At 42.2% G+C, this 17,864-nt stretch overlaps 2 protein-coding genes across 2 annotated transcripts; both read left to right on the top strand.

Moving 5' to 3' along the window:
* Window positions 1–1,045: 1,045 nt before the first annotated feature.
* LOC124040421 (sphingomyelin synthase-related protein 1-like) lies at window positions 1,046–8,536 on the top strand. Its single transcript, XM_046357593.1, has 6 exons — window positions 1,046–1,248; window positions 3,196–3,770; window positions 4,913–5,008; window positions 5,551–5,668; window positions 6,179–6,329; window positions 6,586–8,536. The coding sequence occupies exons 2-6, from the start codon at window positions 3,208–3,210 to the stop codon at window positions 6,891–6,893; spliced, it is 1,236 nt and encodes a 411-aa protein (XP_046213549.1). The 5' UTR covers window positions 1,046–1,248; window positions 3,196–3,207; the 3' UTR covers window positions 6,894–8,536.
* A 4,446-nt stretch (window positions 8,537–12,982) lies between these two features.
* Window positions 12,983–17,804, top strand: LOC124040422 (voltage-dependent anion-selective channel protein 2). The gene is made up of 9 exons (XM_046357594.1): window positions 12,983–13,127; window positions 13,956–14,027; window positions 14,411–14,460; window positions 14,558–14,710; window positions 14,790–14,842; window positions 15,058–15,285; window positions 16,096–16,246; window positions 16,472–16,529; window positions 16,620–17,804. Exons 2-9 carry the CDS (start codon window positions 13,961–13,963, stop codon window positions 16,709–16,711), a joined length of 852 nt encoding a protein of 283 aa, XP_046213550.1. The 5' UTR covers window positions 12,983–13,127; window positions 13,956–13,960; the 3' UTR covers window positions 16,712–17,804.
* The last annotated feature ends 60 nt before the right edge of the window (window positions 17,805–17,864 follow it).

Genomic DNA, 17,864 nt, shown 5'->3' on the forward strand with positions numbered 1-17,864 from the left:
ACATTTAGTATATGTTACAAACTGCAATTCATTCAATATATTATGAATTGTAATTCTTACAAATAGTTACAAAATAGCTAATTCCAATTTGTTGTGGCTAATATTAGCTAGTTGGCTAACATTAGCTAGGCCAGGGGTTAAGGTTAGGAGTTGGGTTAAAGGGTTAGGAGTAAAAAAAGGAGTAACTAGTTGCTAATTAGCTAAAATGCTAAAGTTTTCCGTGATGAGATTCAAACACCAAATACACAACCTTTGGGTTGCTCGACATATCTTTCTGTCTTATGTATACATACCAAACATAACATACTGTAGCAACCCGCACAGACAGCGAGCGGTGTGTTATGTGTTAGGCTATTAGTGGGTTGTGTTGTTCTTACCAGTCTGACATGTCAATCAACCTGCTATCTGCCAATCACAGGAATGCCTGGAATGTTCTGATGCCGGGCATCCTGGTGGTTGGCGGAGTGGCGTGGAGGGGGTTGGGCAGGGGGAGGGAGCATTGGAAGTTAAGACCAGGTTTAGCCATTGTTCTCTCTCTCTTATGTCTGGGTTTCACAAGAGAAGGTCACGGTTGGCTTATCTTTCATTTATTTGGCGTGGGGCTACGGCCAAACAGTAGCCTGTGTAAAGTTGGGTTAAATAAACCGTCAATTCGTAAACTCTGGATTTACATTTTACTATGTTTACGTCTAGTTTCTGAGACCAGGCTGACATGACGTCATGGTTACTTCACTGGTCATGAACAATACATGTGGTCCTTCTGTAGCTCAGTTGGTAGAGCATGGTGCTTGTAACGCAAGGGTAGTGGGTTCGATCCCCGGGACCACCCATACGTAGAATGTATGCACATATGACTGTAAGTCGCTTTGGATAAAAGCGTCTGCTAAATGGCATATATTATTATTATATTATATTATTATTATATTATTATTATATTATTATTACATTGTTTCAGTGTGAGTGTACATGCTGCGCTGTCTTTGCATACCGATACTGTCCTCTCACCAGTAGGGGGCAGTGTAGTGGCTATAAATTCAGCAATGAGCGACGCTCGACTCAGTGCGGAGAAAACTACCTGGTGCTCGGCTCCTTCCAGTGTTGTCAAACCGCAAAGCGGACGAAATGATTTCGCTTCAATCGTCTTTATCACACTAAACGTAAATATAGTTTCGTCAGACTCACGCGAGATGCCGTATAGTCATTTTTTACTCTCCGCGGCAGCTCATTAAAAGTCGAGTCTGAATTCCGGTGAGTATTTTTACTGTTATTATTGCTAACTAGCTAACATATCAGGCTAACGTTAGCATACCAGCAAACTGATAACTTTATGACCGGAATGTACACGTTGTTGCTGATAGCTGATGTATTCTGAGCATTGAAATGTGTTTTTGTATAGTTAACTATCCACACAGTAAGATAATTGGGCTTTTGGTAGTATATATCAGTCAGATGTGTATGGCTAACTAGCTAGCTACTGTTAGCTAACTAACCCCTCTGCCTGGCCTGCTGGAGACTGACAGTGGGCTATTACCACAAATGTCAACACCCTTCTCTCTCTGTCTTGTTGTTGTTTTAGTATTAATGACCGACTGTGCTATTAGCACCCAATACTAGTTTTCTGTATTGCGTTTTAATGTTTTGCAAGGAGGTGAGTAGGGACATGACATGGGACAGTTTTTCTTGCCAGGGGACACTGACCTCTAAGTAGTCTGATTTTTAACTAGGCTTTATTACACAATTACTCGGTCTATACAGAGGTTTGTCTGACAATGTACTATAGGCTAGACTTTAACGTTAGTCCTTAGAAGTTTCGGCCGAAAACTGCTTTTAATTACTTCAATTTTTAACCAGACTGGAAGAAATGGAGAAGATTGTTTTGAAACGGTGTGAAGTCAGTGCCTCGTGTAGAAATATTGTATACTAGACAGGGAACCAGACAGTATTGCTGAAATGCTGATTCAGTGAAAAATGGTGAATGCCTAGTTCTCTGTGGCTTGTGTAATAAATGGCAGTGTTTTCTATTTTGAAATGGTACTGGCTCCTCCAATCGATATGGGGACTTTGTCTATTCCACCCACTGCATATATTTTCATGTGATATGCAGGTAACCTGTGACCGACTTAAAGAGCGACTGCCCTTTTTTAAAAAGCTTTTTCTCCTTTTGAAAATGGCCTATGTGGCATCGTTATGAGTTAGAAACATTTTATTCTAGTGTCAAAATGTACTACAAAGTGTAAAGTCAGTCTGGTCCAAAACAGAGATTTGCAAGATGATCGGGAATAGAATGTTATGTCACGGAATGAAGGGTACAGTAGGTTTTCCTTGTTTATTTCAATCTAGCTGGCAGCACCCAAGTAATGAATTCAGAGCGCAGCTGCACTCGACCAGATTCTTTTCATTTACATTTGAGTCATTTAGCGACTTACAGGAGCAATTAGGGTTAAGTGCCTTGCTCAAGGGCACATCGACAGATCTTTTTTTTCCCCCCTCTCTCCACTTAGTCGATTCTATAGATGGGTTTGCTGAAACCGCCACGAACCCCATGCTTCAATGGGACAGACGACCGTGTTGTGATTCTGCTATGCTAATATGGCAAAAACAATTGCTAACTAACAACTGTAACATTTATATTTGATAAACAAGTGCTCATTGTGCAGCTGTATGTTGACGATGTTTATTGAATACAGTATAAATCAACCCGTCTGTTTTGTCCCATAGATGCGCACTGCCGTGGTCTTGTTGCTGAACAACCCAACCCGCATTGTTGGAGGGACAATATTGCATATGGGACATGACTTAACCTCAAATTTTAAATTTGAGTTAAAAACCTTTAATGAGACAACTAAAAGATGTGCAACATTAAAATATTTTCTTGTGTAATTTGAGGGTCCCGAAATATCCCCAGAGATGGGGTAACCAACTTTGCCAAGGTCAAACACCAGCCTGCTGAAGCTAATTGATGAAATCATTTGTTTAACTCATCCCACCTGTGAGAGACCCACATCAAACCACACCCCAGACACAAACTCATGTTTGAATTCAGTCACGGCCACTAGCATTTCTTAAAGAATCAAATATAAAATGAGGTCAAATCAGGAATGCAGTCGCCCTTTTTAAAAGCATGTTTGATTTGGTTTTGGAGTCGAGATTAATCTTGTCGTTTTTTTTTGTTGGTTTGTCTTCTACTGTTTACAGAGTGAAGGGGAGATGTCTAGTAGTACCCAGCTGAGCATCCAGCATTGGACCACCAAGCACGTAGCCAAGTGGCTGAAGGACGAGGGCTTCTGCCACTATGTAGACCTGCTGTGCAACAAGCACCGCCTGGATGGCATGTCTTTACTCACCCTGAGTGAATACGACCTCCGCTCTCCCCCTCTGGAACTCAAGGTGCTGGGGGACATCAAGAGGCTGATGGTGTCCCTCCGCAAGCTGCAGAAACACAACCTGGACATCCTGGAGGAGCTGGGGGTCCCGTTCGACGGACACTCGCCTCAGGGTGGGGACTGGCACTGCAACGGAGACTCCAGCAGAGAGTGCGATAACTCTAACACGGACACGGCACCGGTTGGAGAGCAGTATCTTCAGTATAGGAATGGGAAGTACAAGCACGGAGGGAGCGGGAGGCTGGACCCTGAGTACTGGAAGACGGCGCTTAGTGCCATCTATGTGGTGTTTGTGTTCGGATTTACCTCTTTCGTTATGGTGATTGTGCACGAGAGGGTGCCGGACATGCGCACTTACCCGCCCTTGCCAGACATTTTCTTAGACAGGTGGGTTGCTCATGCTGTTCGCCCATATCCTAAGCAATGTGTGTACATTTAGACTGACTTGATCTTCTCAGCAAGCACCGATTTTTAAACTCAACGGATGCTTTGGTGACTACATGTTACAAGGAACCAAATACGAGTAAACGGAATGAAACCGGGAGGAACTCATCTGAATTTCATTAATATAAACTCTTTTTCATAGCGAAAATGTTTTCCGTTTGGAGTAAATTCGCTTCCGTTGCTGAATGTATTCATTTAGTCTGTGTCTGACTAATGAATACAACCCTGACTAGGCTTTCAGAGCAACAGTGAAAGTTTATCTTGATGATGAAGTTAAACATGATGGTTCACCTGCAGGGGGGGAATCAGTCTGGATGGACATTGTGATACTTGACCTACTTTCTGATAGCAACTGTCTATTATAAGCCTGACATGGGGTGTGTCCCAAATTGCTCCCATGAAGTGTACTACTACTCTATGGGCCCTGGTTGAAAGTAGTGCACTATATAGGAATGTGGTGCCATTCGAGACGTAACTATTGCCTGTTCTGAATCTCGATAGTCGATGTCCTGCCATCAAGTGCTCTTGGATCGTCTGATCTTCTGTTCACAATGACCTCCATTTGGGACAGTAGATCTCGCTGTTCTGCCATAATGAATGTCTGGCTTGTTCTCACCTAGTGCCGAGTCTGACTGACTCATGGTGTGATAATGTGTCGGATTACTGTTGGGAGTAATGACTAAGCAGTAATTAGGCTAAATGTAGCTCCGTATGTTTATGGTCGAGCAGGACTAGAGGTTGACGTCGAGATGCGGCATGGTGTGAAATAGCAAAAGGGTTAGCCTTTTGTGAGAACTTCATGCAGGTCTGTCAGGTATCATCCCAGTTGAGCTGGATGACCCTATGCATCCTGGGATATAAATCTACGTACGAGGCTGTTTTGTTTGTTCCAGTCAAGTAATGTTGAATATAGGTTAATACTTTTCATTAGGTTATTAGCGATTAGGCTTGAGTGACACTTTTTTTTTTTTAAGTGTCACTCAAAAAAAAAAAGAGGTTGGCTGAGCCTGGGAGAATAACCCACAGTGCTCCGTAGCAGACAGCTTGAAGATCAGCCTATAACCATTTTTCTTTCTTTTTAACAGTGTACCTAGAATACCATGGGCCTTTGCCATGGCAGAGGCATGTGGAGTCATCCTGTGTAATATCTGGCTGCTTGTTCTGCTGCTGCACAAACACAGGTAGAGTTCTGGTTACTGGTCCACAGGAAAACATGTTCATCGCACAGCCTAGACATTTATTTTTTATTATTATTATATTTTTATTTTTAAAGCTAGTATCTAGAATTTCTCCTCGATTAGAATAGAGGAATTATGTAGAATAGAATAATATAATAATAATATAATATAATAATATATGCCATTTAGCAGATGCTTTTATCCAAAGCGACTTACAGTCATGTGTGCATACATTCTACGTATGGGTGGTCCCGGGGATCGAACCCACTACCCAGAAGTGTGTAGTCCAGCAGTTTAAGTTTCTCCTCCAAGGAACCTGTTTTGTGTATTCAGTCTAATTCCAGAGCTAGCACACCTGATTCAACTTGTCAACTAATCATTAGGCTTTTATCTACTTGAATCAGGTGAGCTAGGTTTTAAGGCCACAGCAAAAGTGTGAAACTTCTAAGGGTCCCTGAGGAGAGGTTTGAAAACCTTTTGGCCTAGTTATTGACGTTGTGGTAGTACGTGCTATGTTAATGTGTGTAATGTTTGCTCTGCTGAAGGTCCATTCTACTGCGGCGGCAGTGCAGCCTCATGGGGACCGTGTTCATGCTGCGTTGCGTCACCATGTTTGTGACCTCCCTGTCAGTGCCAGGGCAGCACCTGCAGTGCTCAGGAAAGGTACCACCACTCTACTAGCTAAATCGCCTCTTTAAGGAATACCTAAGATATTCCTAGGATAGGATAAGTAATCCCTCTCACCCCCCCCCCTTTAAGATTTAGATGCACTATTGTAAAGTGACTGTTCCACTGGATGTCATAAGGTGAATGCACCAATTTGTAAGTCGCTCTGGATAAGAGCGTCTGCTAAATGACTTAAATGTAAATGTGTAGAAATGATGACGGAACTACGTTTGCAGTCTTTTCATTCTGTCCAGCTTGATACGTCACCTATAGTCACTTTTCATTCTGTCCAGCTTGCTAACAGTAATCGAAATGAAAGCTAGACAGTCAGAGAATCGCAAATTCTAAAAGTGATGGTCAAATTTTGACGCTGAGCAAATGTAACCAATTTTAAGTTTGGCCCTCTGGACCCCCCCCCCCCGGCTGTCCACAGGCTATAGTTGGCAATTTACACTTCTCACAACAGGCTAGAATATCAATCGTGACTCTTTCCTTCTTTCCCCCTAGGTGTATGGTGATATGTGGGCCAAACTGCATCGAGCTCTGGTCATATGGAGTGGATTTGGAATGTCCCTCACAGGGGTCCATACGTGTGGGGACTACATGTTCAGCGGTCACACGGTGGTCATCACCATGCTCAACTTCTTTGTGACAGAATGTAATTGCTCCATGTCATTTATTGTTACTGTCTCCTTGGTGCAGACTATAAGATGTCATTGACTGTAGTGGGAAGAACGTCTGTGTTCAATCAGCTATAACTACATGAAGACCAGACCACTGACAGCTTTAAACTGTTGTTACAATCTACAGGATCACTTGAAGTTGTCATTCAATTCCTGATTGGAACAGAACTGAAACTGAAAACCATCCTAACACATTGTTCAATGTTCTGCTTTGTATGTCTTCACTAACAGACACCCCGCGGGACTGGAACTTCATCCACACCTTGTCCTGGGTCCTGAACTTGTTTGGCATCTTCTTTATCCTGGCGGCCCATGAACACTATTCCATCGACGTCTTCATCGCCTTCTACATCACAACCAGGCTGTTCCTGTACTACCACACTCTGGCTAACACCAGGGCCTACCAGCAGAGTCGCAGGGCTCGCATCTGGTTCCCCATGTTCTCCTTCTTCGAATGCAACGTCAACGGCCCCGTGCCCAACGAGTACGGCTGGCCCTTCTCTAAACCCGCCATGATCCGGAGCATGATTTGGTACTAGGCGGTAGCGTACGCTGGTCCGCGATGCAGCCACGACGACGTTGATCTCATCTAACACACTAACGCTGTTTACTCTGAGCCCCGTCATTCTATTTTGCTGCTGTGCTGCCTTCAAGGAGTTGCCAACTGTGGTTGTGTGATATTGACTTTATATTCCAATAGCTGCAGAGACTGTAAACTGAGATGGCTTTGTAGGATCCTATCGGTGCCACAGTGAGACCGGGTACGGGGAGACTTGATTACTCCTCTTCGGTGACTTAGTGGTTGGCTGGCGTTTGTCCCACCGCATGCCTGTTGAAAGGGATTAAACTAAGTATGTGTCCAAAATGACACCCTACTAATTTTATAGTGCACTACTTTAGATCAGGGCTCTATGGCCTCTCGTCAAAAATAATGAACTACATGGGGAATAGGGTGCCATTTAGGACGAATACTAAAGACTAATCCTCTCCACTTCCTCTCATTTGAAAAGGGATTGAGATTTTTGAAGGTAATTCCCACACCTTTTGCCATGATCAATAACCAGGTTACAGATGTGATATAAGTGCTTTCTTTAGTCAACTCCTCGTCTCTTGTTATGCCTTACTGTTTATGGCATGACAGCGAACTCGACAGAGTGGGCTACAGCACAAACTGACCTGCTACTGCCAGGCTAGCATTTCCCCCGCTCTTGGCGGCTCTTAACTTGTAGTCTTGAGTGAATGTCGAAGGTAATAGCAAGCTAGAGGTTTGGGGGGGGGGGGGGGGAGAAACATGAAAGCAGAATTCTCAGGCAGCCTATTGTAACCAAAAAAATGTTTATTTTTTAAGTCCAATAGAATTTGTTAATGTAAAGTTCAACAGTATTATAGTAAAAAAAACACACAAAAAAAACATCTCTTGTGTTCATTTAGATGTCCTGAGAAATTAGGGTATATTATTGTGGTGTTCATCTGGACTTTGGCTCTAATACAATTATGGCCCACCTTTTTTTTAAAGCAATTTTCAAAATGTCACAGATACTGTTCCTGAATTTCTGTGTAACAATATCGAAGTTCCAGATGTTGTTACTTGTTTATCTTTATTACTTTAGGTAGTGTGAAAAGCTTCTGCATTCCTTCAGACACTACTGTGGGGTTTGGCTGCACTACTGTATTATTAAATTCGTCATGTTGACATGAACTACACTACATGACCAAAAGTATGTGGACACCCACTTGTCGAACAACTCATTCCAAAATCATGGGTGTTAATATGGAGTTGGTCCCTGCCCCTTTGCTGCCATAACAGCCTCGATTCTTCTCGGAAGGCTTTCCGCTAGATGTAGGAACATTGCTGCTGGGACTTACTTCCATTCAGCCACAAGCATTAGAGGTCGGGCATTGATGTTAAGCAATTAAGCTGGGCTTGCCATTGGTGTTTCAGTTCATCCCAAAGCTGTTCGATGGGGTTGAGGTCAGGGCTCTGTGTAGGCCAGTCGAGATCTTCCACACCGATCTCGACAAACCAATTCTATATGGACGTCACTTTGTGGACCGGGGGGGCAGTGTCATGCTGAAACAGGAAAGGGCCTTCCACAAACTGTTGCCACAAAGTTGGAAGAACAGAATTGTGTCGTATGTCATTGTATGCTGTAACGTTAAGATTTCCCTTCACTGGAACTAAGAGGCCTAGCCCGAACCATGAAAACCAGCCCCAGACCTCGGTAGTGAGTGTTGCAATCGAGGACAGACTTTTTTTCTCTTTTTGTTGTACACGCTTCAGCACTCGGCGGTCTCGTTCTGTGAGCTTGTGTGGTCTACCACTTTGCGGCTGAGCCGTTATTGCTCCTAGATGTTTCCACTTCACAATAACCACTTACAGTTCACCAGGGCAGCTCTAGCAGGACAGAAATATAACGAACTGGCTTGTTGGGAAGGTGGCATCTGAGCTCATCAATAAGGTCAGTCCACTGCCAATGTTTGACTATGGAGTTTGCGTGGCTGTGTTCGATTACATGTTTATACACCTGTCAGCAACGAGTGTTGAAGAGGTGTCCACATACGTGTGTACAATGTATTGTTTCCTTTTATAATATTTGTATTGTTCAGTTCGTACCTTTTTTCCGAACTACACCTTGCCGTAAACGGGGCTGTTACCAAGGAGATTGCAAAAAGCAGCCAAAACTATGGAATGGAAAATGGTGAACGATCGTTTTTAAATATCATTCCATTTGCCAATAACTTTAGGTGTTTATAGTAACATTGTCTTTTTATAAGAAATACATATCTCAGATGTTGCGTACTTGCTTGTAATTTAGTAAATGCTTCGCTGTAATTTAGTAAATGCTTCACGCTAACATACAAGGATGTAAATTCTTATAAAATAATAGTTTTACTTCTTCCACAGATCCCTTCAGGTCTGTCTTAATTTATTTAATTTTGTACATGTCAATAGAATTGTTTTGTTTTTATTAAATATTTGATATACATAAAGGATATTGCAATATACACTTGAACAGGAATATGTTTACAGTTGTGAGGAAATATATTTGTTTAAAACATAATGTGCTTTTATGTATAGGGTTGATTTTCATAATCACCCTCTCAACCAAATCATTAAAACAAATTCGAACCAACACAAACCCCCGCCCCTCACAGTCACTCAAATCAGATCTGAAACAACCATTAATGGTATTGGTTACAACCCACTTTTGTAAGACAATTAAGTATTACTTTACTGGGCAAAGATGTCAGTTCAATGTCTAATTTTTAAATGTATCCTACATTTGATTAAATTCACGCAAGTTGACAACTCAATGTAAGAAAATATATATAGATTTGAACCATACCATTGGATATAAGTGAAAAAAGGACACATTTTCTAAATTATTTTTATGTTGAGAATCGAATCAGTTTTCCACCATGCTTCATCGTCATCACATTTGTTTCTACGTCATAGATTTTTTTTTTAAACATATTTTTGTAAGTAATACTTATGTTTATTCAACTGGTTTGTGTCCAGTGGGTTAAGTCTCATCTCCATCCCATGTTTTATTTTGAATTTCAGCTGTGGAATAGTTACTAGATCCCTTGATTCTTCTTACCCCCCCCCCTAATAAAGTGATGCTTTGAACTTCTGGCTTGACCAATGCCAGCTTGTCCTAACTGCAAAACTATCATTTGCTGCTAAGATGTTTTTTGTTGTTGATATGTACAGGAGAATTGTGGCTATTATCTTATGTATTTGTTCTTGTCACTTTTAAACCCCTATAAAAATTGTTTCTAATCCTCATCACTGGTGTGGTTATAATAGTATGTTACATACCTCCGAGATGCAGTAATTAGCTACCATTTTGTAATGGAAATGTAGCCATCACACAAAGTGTGGTTGTATTGGGTAAACGAATGAATGTCTTTGCCATCATTAAACAGTTGACATCAATGATGTGACTTGGATGTGATTCTTCAGAAGAGAAGGGTTTGAGTGTAATGTGACGTTGTATGCTGATTCTTGTTGCAGTTTCCCTACAAATGTTTAAAGATAGTATTTGGGGAGGGGAAGCTGATCCTAAATCTTTAACTAGTCAAAAGTCACCCGTGGGCACTGTGGGCAAGAATGTAATTCAGTTAGCTACATGGTTAGAGGACATGGTGACACATCTGCACGGGATAGAGCCAGAGTGCTGTGGGATTTAAGCGGATTCTGGGAATCGGCTCAGAGCTATCCTGAGCAGTTTACATATTGGAAATCCCGTCCAGTTGACGGCCATGGTTCCCACTGTCTGAGTTCCAGTGTCTAATCATGGATTTAACCTACTACTGAGTTTACATGCCAGGTCGGTCTGCTATGGAAAACCGGCATGTCAGTTCAGCCTGATCTTATTAGCTTAGTTAGTACCACTTCAGGTCAAGTCCTCTGACATTGCCGATTCAGTGTTTACTGTTTTTAGTTCGCTAGACCACCAAAAGCTTTTTCCAACCCATTCTTCTTCAACCCTCCTCTAGCAGCACAGTGATCAACTCCAGCAAATGTTTATATAATTCCTTATCATGCAGAATTCTTCTAGTTAAGGTTTCTGGAAGTGTTTCTGACAGCACCTGTTATAGTTGCTAATCCAGATGTGTTTTTTAATTTTTTACCTTTATTTTACTAGGCAAGTCAGTTAAGAACAAATTCTTATTTTCAATGACGGCCTAGGAACAGTGGGTTAACTGCCTGTTCAGGGGCAGAACGACAGATTTGTACCTTGTCAGCTCGGGGATTCGAACTTGCAACCTTTCGTTTACTAGTCCAACGCTCTAACCACTAGGCTACGCTGCAGCTGCGACCCAACAAAATGCTAACCTGAAACTGTGCAGAAAAAAAGATGACTGCTAGATATATTACCAGGATGTGTACTCTGAGCATGTGCTGACCAACTGGCAAGTGTCTTCACTGACATTTTCAACCTGTCCCTGACCGTGTCTATAATACCAACATGTTTCAAGCAGACCACCATTGTCCCTGTGCCCAAGAATACTAAGGTAACCTGCCAAAATGACTACCAACCTGTAGCACTCACGTTGATAGCCATGAAGTGCTTTGAAAGGCTGGTCATGGCTCACATCAACACCATTATCCCAGAAACCCTAGACCCACTCCAATTTGCATAACGCCCCAACAGATCCACAGGTGATGTAATCTCTAATGCACTCCACACTGCCCTTTCCCACCTGGACAAACGGAACACCTATGTGAGAATGCTGTTCATTGACTACAGCTCAGCGTTCAACACCATAGTGCCGTCAAAGCTCATCACGAAGCTAAGGACCCTGGGACTAAACACCTCCCTGGACCCTGGACTTCCTGATAGGCTGCCCGAGGTGTAAAGAGGAGGTAACAACACATCCGCCACGCTGATCCTCAACACAGTGGCCCCTCAGGGGTGCGTGCTCAGTCCCCTCCTGTACTCCCTGTTCACTCATGACTGCATGGCCAGGCACGACTCCAACACCAAGTTTGCCGATGACACAACAGTGGTAGGCCTGATCTCCGACAACGATGAGACAGCCTATACGGAGGAGGTCAGAGACCTGGCCATGTGGTGCCAGGATGACAAGCTTCCTCAACATGATCAAGACAAAGGAGATGATTGTGGACTACAGGACCGAGCACGCCCCAATTCTCATCGATGGAGCAGGTTAATTGCTTCAATTTCCTTGGTGTCCACATCACCAACAAACTATCATGGTCCAAACAAACCAAGGCAGTAGTTAAGAGGGTGCGACAATGCCTATTCCCCCTCAGGAGACTGAAAAGATTTGGCGTGGGTCCTCAGATCCTCAAAAAGTTCTACAGCTGTACTGTAGAAGCATCCTGACTGGTTGCATCACTGCCTGGTTTGGTACTGCTCAGCTTCCGACCGCAAGGCACTACAGAGGGTAGGGAGTACAGCCCTATACACCACTGGGGACTAGCTTCTAGGTCTAAAAGGCTTTTTATTAACAGCTTCTACCCCCTATAGACAAAAGACTCCTGAACAACTAATCAAATTGCTACCCAGACTATTTGCATTGCTGTCGTCCCCCTCCTTTTAAGCTGCTGCTACTCTCTGTTTATTATCTATGCATAGTCACTTACAACTCTACCTACATGTACATATTACCTCAATTATCTCGACGAACCTGTGCCCCCGCATATTGACCCCCTGTATAATCTCTCTCCTGTTATTTTTACTGCTGCTCTGAATTTTTAATTTTTTTTAACTTCTCTATTTTTTTTTTTAACTTAACGTATTTTTCTTAAAATTGCATTGTTGGTTAAGGGCTTGATAGTGAGCATGTCACTGTAAGGTCTACCTACACATGTTGTATTCGGCACATGTGACAAATTTGATTTGTGATTAGCTGACTGCTAGAACTTTCGTGTTTAGGTAAAGCACCGTGGTTTCTATGGTGACAAAGACATCTTCTAGTTGCCAGATATATTATTTGTAAAGACAATTGTATTAAGTAAATTAATACACAAATATTCAAGTGTTTCAGTTTGTATTAACACAATGATTAAATATGGACATAGAAATACTCAAATAAACCCAGAACTCAGTCATCCTACTTTGATTTAGACAGGCGAAAAAAACGAACACCTATATTTATTAGGGTCCTGCGATCCTGGGGTCATGAGAGGTTGTTTTGCTTTCGCTGTTTCTCCTTCATCGCCCTCCAGCTGGATAGGACTGTCGCGACTCGGTGTTAGAAACTGCTTGAAAACAACGAACCAACGCAAAAAAAATCCAGTAAGTAATTGCCATAGTTTTGTTCTTTCTAATTAGATACCTTGCTTGCCAGCTAACTAGCTAAACGTTAGTTAGGTAGGGGACATGGCCGGGATCCAGCGCTGAGAAATCTGTAGCCAGACAACTACCGGTTACATGGATAGCTAACTAGCTAACGTTAGTCCCCATTGTCAAGGGTAAATACATGTCCCGATCTTTGACACATTAACTACAGTATAACTAATTACATTTTTTTTGACTTCGAGATGGAAATATGATGTACCATTGCCTAGTTACGTCTTCTTATTGTCTAGTTCAAGTTGAGAGAACAGATCCCTGTCTGTGATGTTGACTTGCTCGCCGGCTTGCTATTTTGCTAACGGCTACTAGCTCGCTAACTTGACTTTCATTGAACCAGCCGCCAGTCACATTGATATTGCATATTGTAACGATCTACTGTAGCTAACTAGCTAGGCAAGCAAACAACTTGAGACTTGGCAGGGCCTTTTGACGTGCTTAATATCGACGTCAAGATGGCTGCTGGCAGATAACCTTGTTCTTCAAAGCTTTACGTGTGTAGAGATGGTTGTGTAGGCCTGGCTATATCCCTTAAAATGTGTTCACAGTCCTACGAGAAGATGATCCGTGCATTCCCTACTATCTGATCAGTTACTTGGTGGTGGAGAACACTGCTACTAGTCAATAAATGGCGAGCATGTTAGGACTATCCCTTTGTGGCAATGCCATCTTTGTCCTACATTTGCTGCAATAGGCTACATGCGGAACTCGGTCAGTAGTAGTACTCTGATAGCATCATTTTGTCATCTGCCATTTTCCTTCTTGTCACAGGTAGAATGGCTGTTCCTCCATCATATGGTGACCTTGGTAAATCTGCAAAGGACATCTTCAACAAAGGATACGGTAAATGTCTTTGAAACTGGTTGGTTTACCCCTGTAGGAATAATGGTCAGGAAACTCATTAATGTAACAAGGGTATCTTCTGACAACTCAAATCGTTCACATCACTTTTGTTTGGCCCTTGTAAGGGAATGTTCCTGTCAATGCACAGAACACATTTCACACTGACGTGTCATTTTACAAGGAAGTTAAATGTAACACCCGGACATTCAATTCGTTCAAGACACGTCACAATTGGGCCGAATGGATTAGTATTCTCCATGTCGTAGTCCATTTGGCAAGTATTTCACTGTTGAGTAGATGCTAATCAAAACCAGGTTAACGCCACTACCTTAATATGTAATGGAACGTGGTGTTCTGAATGTTATGGTTTGTTCTTTTATTAGGCTTTGGATTGGTGAAACTTGATGTCAAGACTAAGTCTTCAAGTGGAGTGGTGAGTTTTAGCTATTCAACCCTACCAGGGTTACTGTACATTCTGGTCCTCCATAGCAAGATATAGGCTTACTAAGTCTGTCATTGTTGTTATTTAGGAATTCAAAACCTCTGGCTCATCCAACACTGACACCAGCAAAGTCAATGGCAACCTGGAGACCAAGTACAAATGGGCTGAATACGGCCTGACGTTTACAGAGAAGTGGACCACAGACAACACTCTGGGGACTGAGATCACCGTTGAAGACCAGGTAGAGAGGAGAAACCAGTCTATACTGTAGTTTGTCAACTTTTTTTATTCAGTTATGCTTAATTTTTTTTCTTCCATAGATCACCAAAGGGCTGAAACTTACGTTCGACACCCAATTCTCACCAAATTCCGGGTAAGGTTTGTGGCTTTTTAAAATTTCAAGCACAACTAAATGTTTCTTATCAGACTTTTGGAACCCTGAAATGGATAACATTTATTGTGCACGTTCGGCACTGCGTAATCCACCACCCATCAGTCCTTCCTTCAGTGATGACTGAACGAGAACAACAGAAATATCAGACTGATGTTTATTCGTCCTGTTTTCCTCCTCTATTCTCCTTCTAACAGCAAGAAGAGCGGTAAGGTGAAGACTGCGTATAAGCGTGAATATGTAAACTTGGGCGTGGATGTGGACTTTGACTTTGCCGGCCCGGCCATCCATGGTGCGGCGGTGGCCGGATACGAGGGATGGCTGGCCGGCTACCAGATGACCTTCGACACGGCGAAGTCCAAAATGACCCAGAGCAACTTTGCTGTTGGCTACAAAACGGGAGATTTCCAGCTGCACACCAATGTGTAAGTTTCTTATGGATTGTATTGTTGGAGGACTTGTGTAAGCTTCATATGGATTGTATTGTTGGAGGACTTGTGTCAGCTTCATATGGATTGTATTGTTGGAGGACTTGTGTCAGCTTCATATGGATTGTATTGTTGGAGGACTTGTGTCAGCTTCATATGGATTGTATTGTTGGAGGACTTGTGTCAGCTTCATATGGATTGTATTGTTACTTGTGTCAGCTTCATATGGATTGTATTGTTGGAGGACTTGTGTCAGCTTCATATGGATTGTATTGTTGGAGGACTTGTGTCAGCTTCATATGGATTGTATTGTTGGAGGACTTGTGTCAGCTTCATATGGATTGTATTGTTGGAGGACTTGTGTCAGCTTCATATGGATTGTATTGTTGGAGGACTTGTGTCAGCTTCATATGGATTGTATTGTTGGAGGACTTGTGTAAGCTTCATATGGATTGTATTGTTGGAGGACTTGTGTAAGCTTCATATGGATTGTATTGTTGGAGGACTTGTGTAAGCTTCATATGGATTGTATTGTTGGAGGACTTGTGTAAGCTTCATATGGATTGTATTGTTGGAGGACTTGTCTCAGCAGTGAAGTGAAAAGTAAGTCGCTCTGGATAAGAGCGTCTGCTAAATGACTTAAATGTAAAAGTACTATGGTCTTCACAAGTTACATCGATTTTAATAAGTTCTAGGTTGATTTGAGCGTTTCAGTTCATCTTTAATTGAGTTATTATTAAACATAAAAGAGCTCTTCATCAGACAATGATAACACAATGTATGGTCTGTTTATGTCCTATATCCCAGTAATGATGGCACAGAGTTTGGAGGGTCCATTTACCAGAAGGTGAATGACAAGCTGGAGACTGCTGTGAACCTGGCCTGGACAGCAGGCAGCAACAGCACGCGCTTTGGCATCGCTGCCAAGTATCAGCTGGACTCCAGTGCCTCCATATCTGTGAGTGCTGCTCTTTTGCTTGTCTTGTTTATCAGCCTAATGGCTGTTTAGTATTCAGAGACTGGTTCTGCAGGATTAGTGGTTTATTCAATGGGAGTGGTTTGTGTCAAATGAGATGTTTTAGGGTGTAACTGGAGAATACAGTGAGGTTCTTACGCAATGCCAATATTTATCATAACCCGTTGTATTCCATTGTTAATTGTATGTGTTTGTTACATTTTCCAGGCTAAAGTTAACAATGCCAGCTTGGTGGGAGTGGGCTATACCCAGACGCTGCGCCCAGGTAAAAACCGGCTCTCTCGCTACTTTGCACTGCCGGCCATCACCAAAGTGGATTGTTGTAGCCAGGTTATTTATTTTTCCTGTTCTGCAGGTATGAAACTTGTCCTGTCTGCACTGGTGGATGGCAAGAGCATCAACGCCGGTGGCCACAAGCTGGGACTGGGCCTGGAGCTGGAGGCATAAGTATCTAGCTATCCTTTCTAGTGAAGTCTTCATGTTTTAATATTTGAGGGAATATTAGAAGAATTTGGCCTTATTTATTTCCAACCCAACAACCAGTAAGGGATGTCTCCAAAGGAAAGCGAGGAATCTAATCTAAAACATCAACAACATAGCCCTCAGTTCTGTCAGTTAGATGGAATCCTGACCTATCAGCCACTGTCATTTCCTTTCAGTTGGTTTGTAGTGTAGTCAGTCATCCTGTGTGTCCTATGAACAGTAGGCCAGTACTACTAAGCCTGTGATGTATTGGTTTGTAGTCAGTCATCCTGTGTGTCCTATGAACAGTAGGCCAGTACTACTAAGCCTGTGATGTATTGGTTTGTAGTCAGTCATCCTGTGTGTCCTATGAACAGTAGCCCAGTACCATTAAGCCTGTTATGTATTCCTGTACTGTACCACTAGTGAAATACATCCTCCTTCTCAAAGAGCGTGTTTATTCTGCATGTTTTACGTTTGTTTTATTGGTTTGGCCTGGACAATCCAAGGAGGGTTATATTAAGATGTATACTTTGATTTAATTCTATATATAATAACGATGTTATTATGTTGTCATTATGTGACAATCCTGAACTGTTGTTTTGCACACTAGCAAATTATATTATACCTTAATTTATATCCTTTCTTTCCCTGTTTCATTTGCACATAAGAGTAGCCTTCGGTTATCAACGCTTTGCCTGTTGTCAGGACGGCTCCTACTCAGAATGTTCATCGCGTATTCTAGAGACCTTAAACCTCTATTCTAATGGGTGTTGATCTATTTAGCTAATATTCTTGAGGACATGTTAATTAATTATGCTTACTGCTTCGCCACCCATTCTGCGGTCTTTTTACAGACCCACATGATCTTGACCTGTTTCCTAGTTGAACATGGTAATATAAATTGCAAGACATTTGCCAAATGGGATTTTCTGGGTGTCATTAGAAAGGAAAAAGGGGAAAGTATTATAACTGAGCGAATCCTTCACCTCCCCTTCCCTTAGCTGTGTATAAATTATATGACTGGGAAACCAAGTCCACTTGTCTGTCTACCTTTACAATAAAGTCTTTAAACAAGTCAGTCCTTTGTTCTTGGATAAGTCACGGCGCCTTCACACGGTAAGTCACTTGTTTTACA

Source organism: Oncorhynchus gorbuscha, linkage group LG07 (assembly GCF_021184085.1).
Source record: "Oncorhynchus gorbuscha isolate QuinsamMale2020 ecotype Even-year linkage group LG07, OgorEven_v1.0, whole genome shotgun sequence".
NCBI lineage: Eukaryota > Metazoa > Chordata > Actinopteri > Salmoniformes > Salmonidae > Oncorhynchus > Oncorhynchus gorbuscha.

Bases quoted from the DNA above. Each gene is read 5' to 3' on its own strand.
- LOC124040422 (XM_046357594.1), top strand. From the start codon at position 13,961: ATGGCTGTTCCTCCATCATATGGTGACCTTGGTAAATCTGCAAAGGAC. The intron at 14,028-14,410 runs GTAAATGTCTTT...TTCTTTTATTAG, and splicing joins CATCTTCAACAAAGGATACG to GCTTTGGATTGGTGAAACTT. The intron at 14,711-14,789 runs GTAGAGAGGAGA...TTTCTTCCATAG, and splicing joins AGATCACCGTTGAAGACCAG to ATCACCAAAGGGCTGAAACT.
- LOC124040421 (XM_046357593.1), top strand. From the start codon at position 3,208: ATGTCTAGTAGTACCCAGCTGAGCATCCAGCATTGGACCACCAAGCAC. The intron at 3,771-4,912 runs GTGGGTTGCTCA...TCTTTTTAACAG, and splicing joins CCAGACATTTTCTTAGACAG to TGTACCTAGAATACCATGGG. The intron at 6,330-6,585 runs GTAATTGCTCCA...CTTCACTAACAG, and splicing joins CAACTTCTTTGTGACAGAAT to ACACCCCGCGGGACTGGAAC.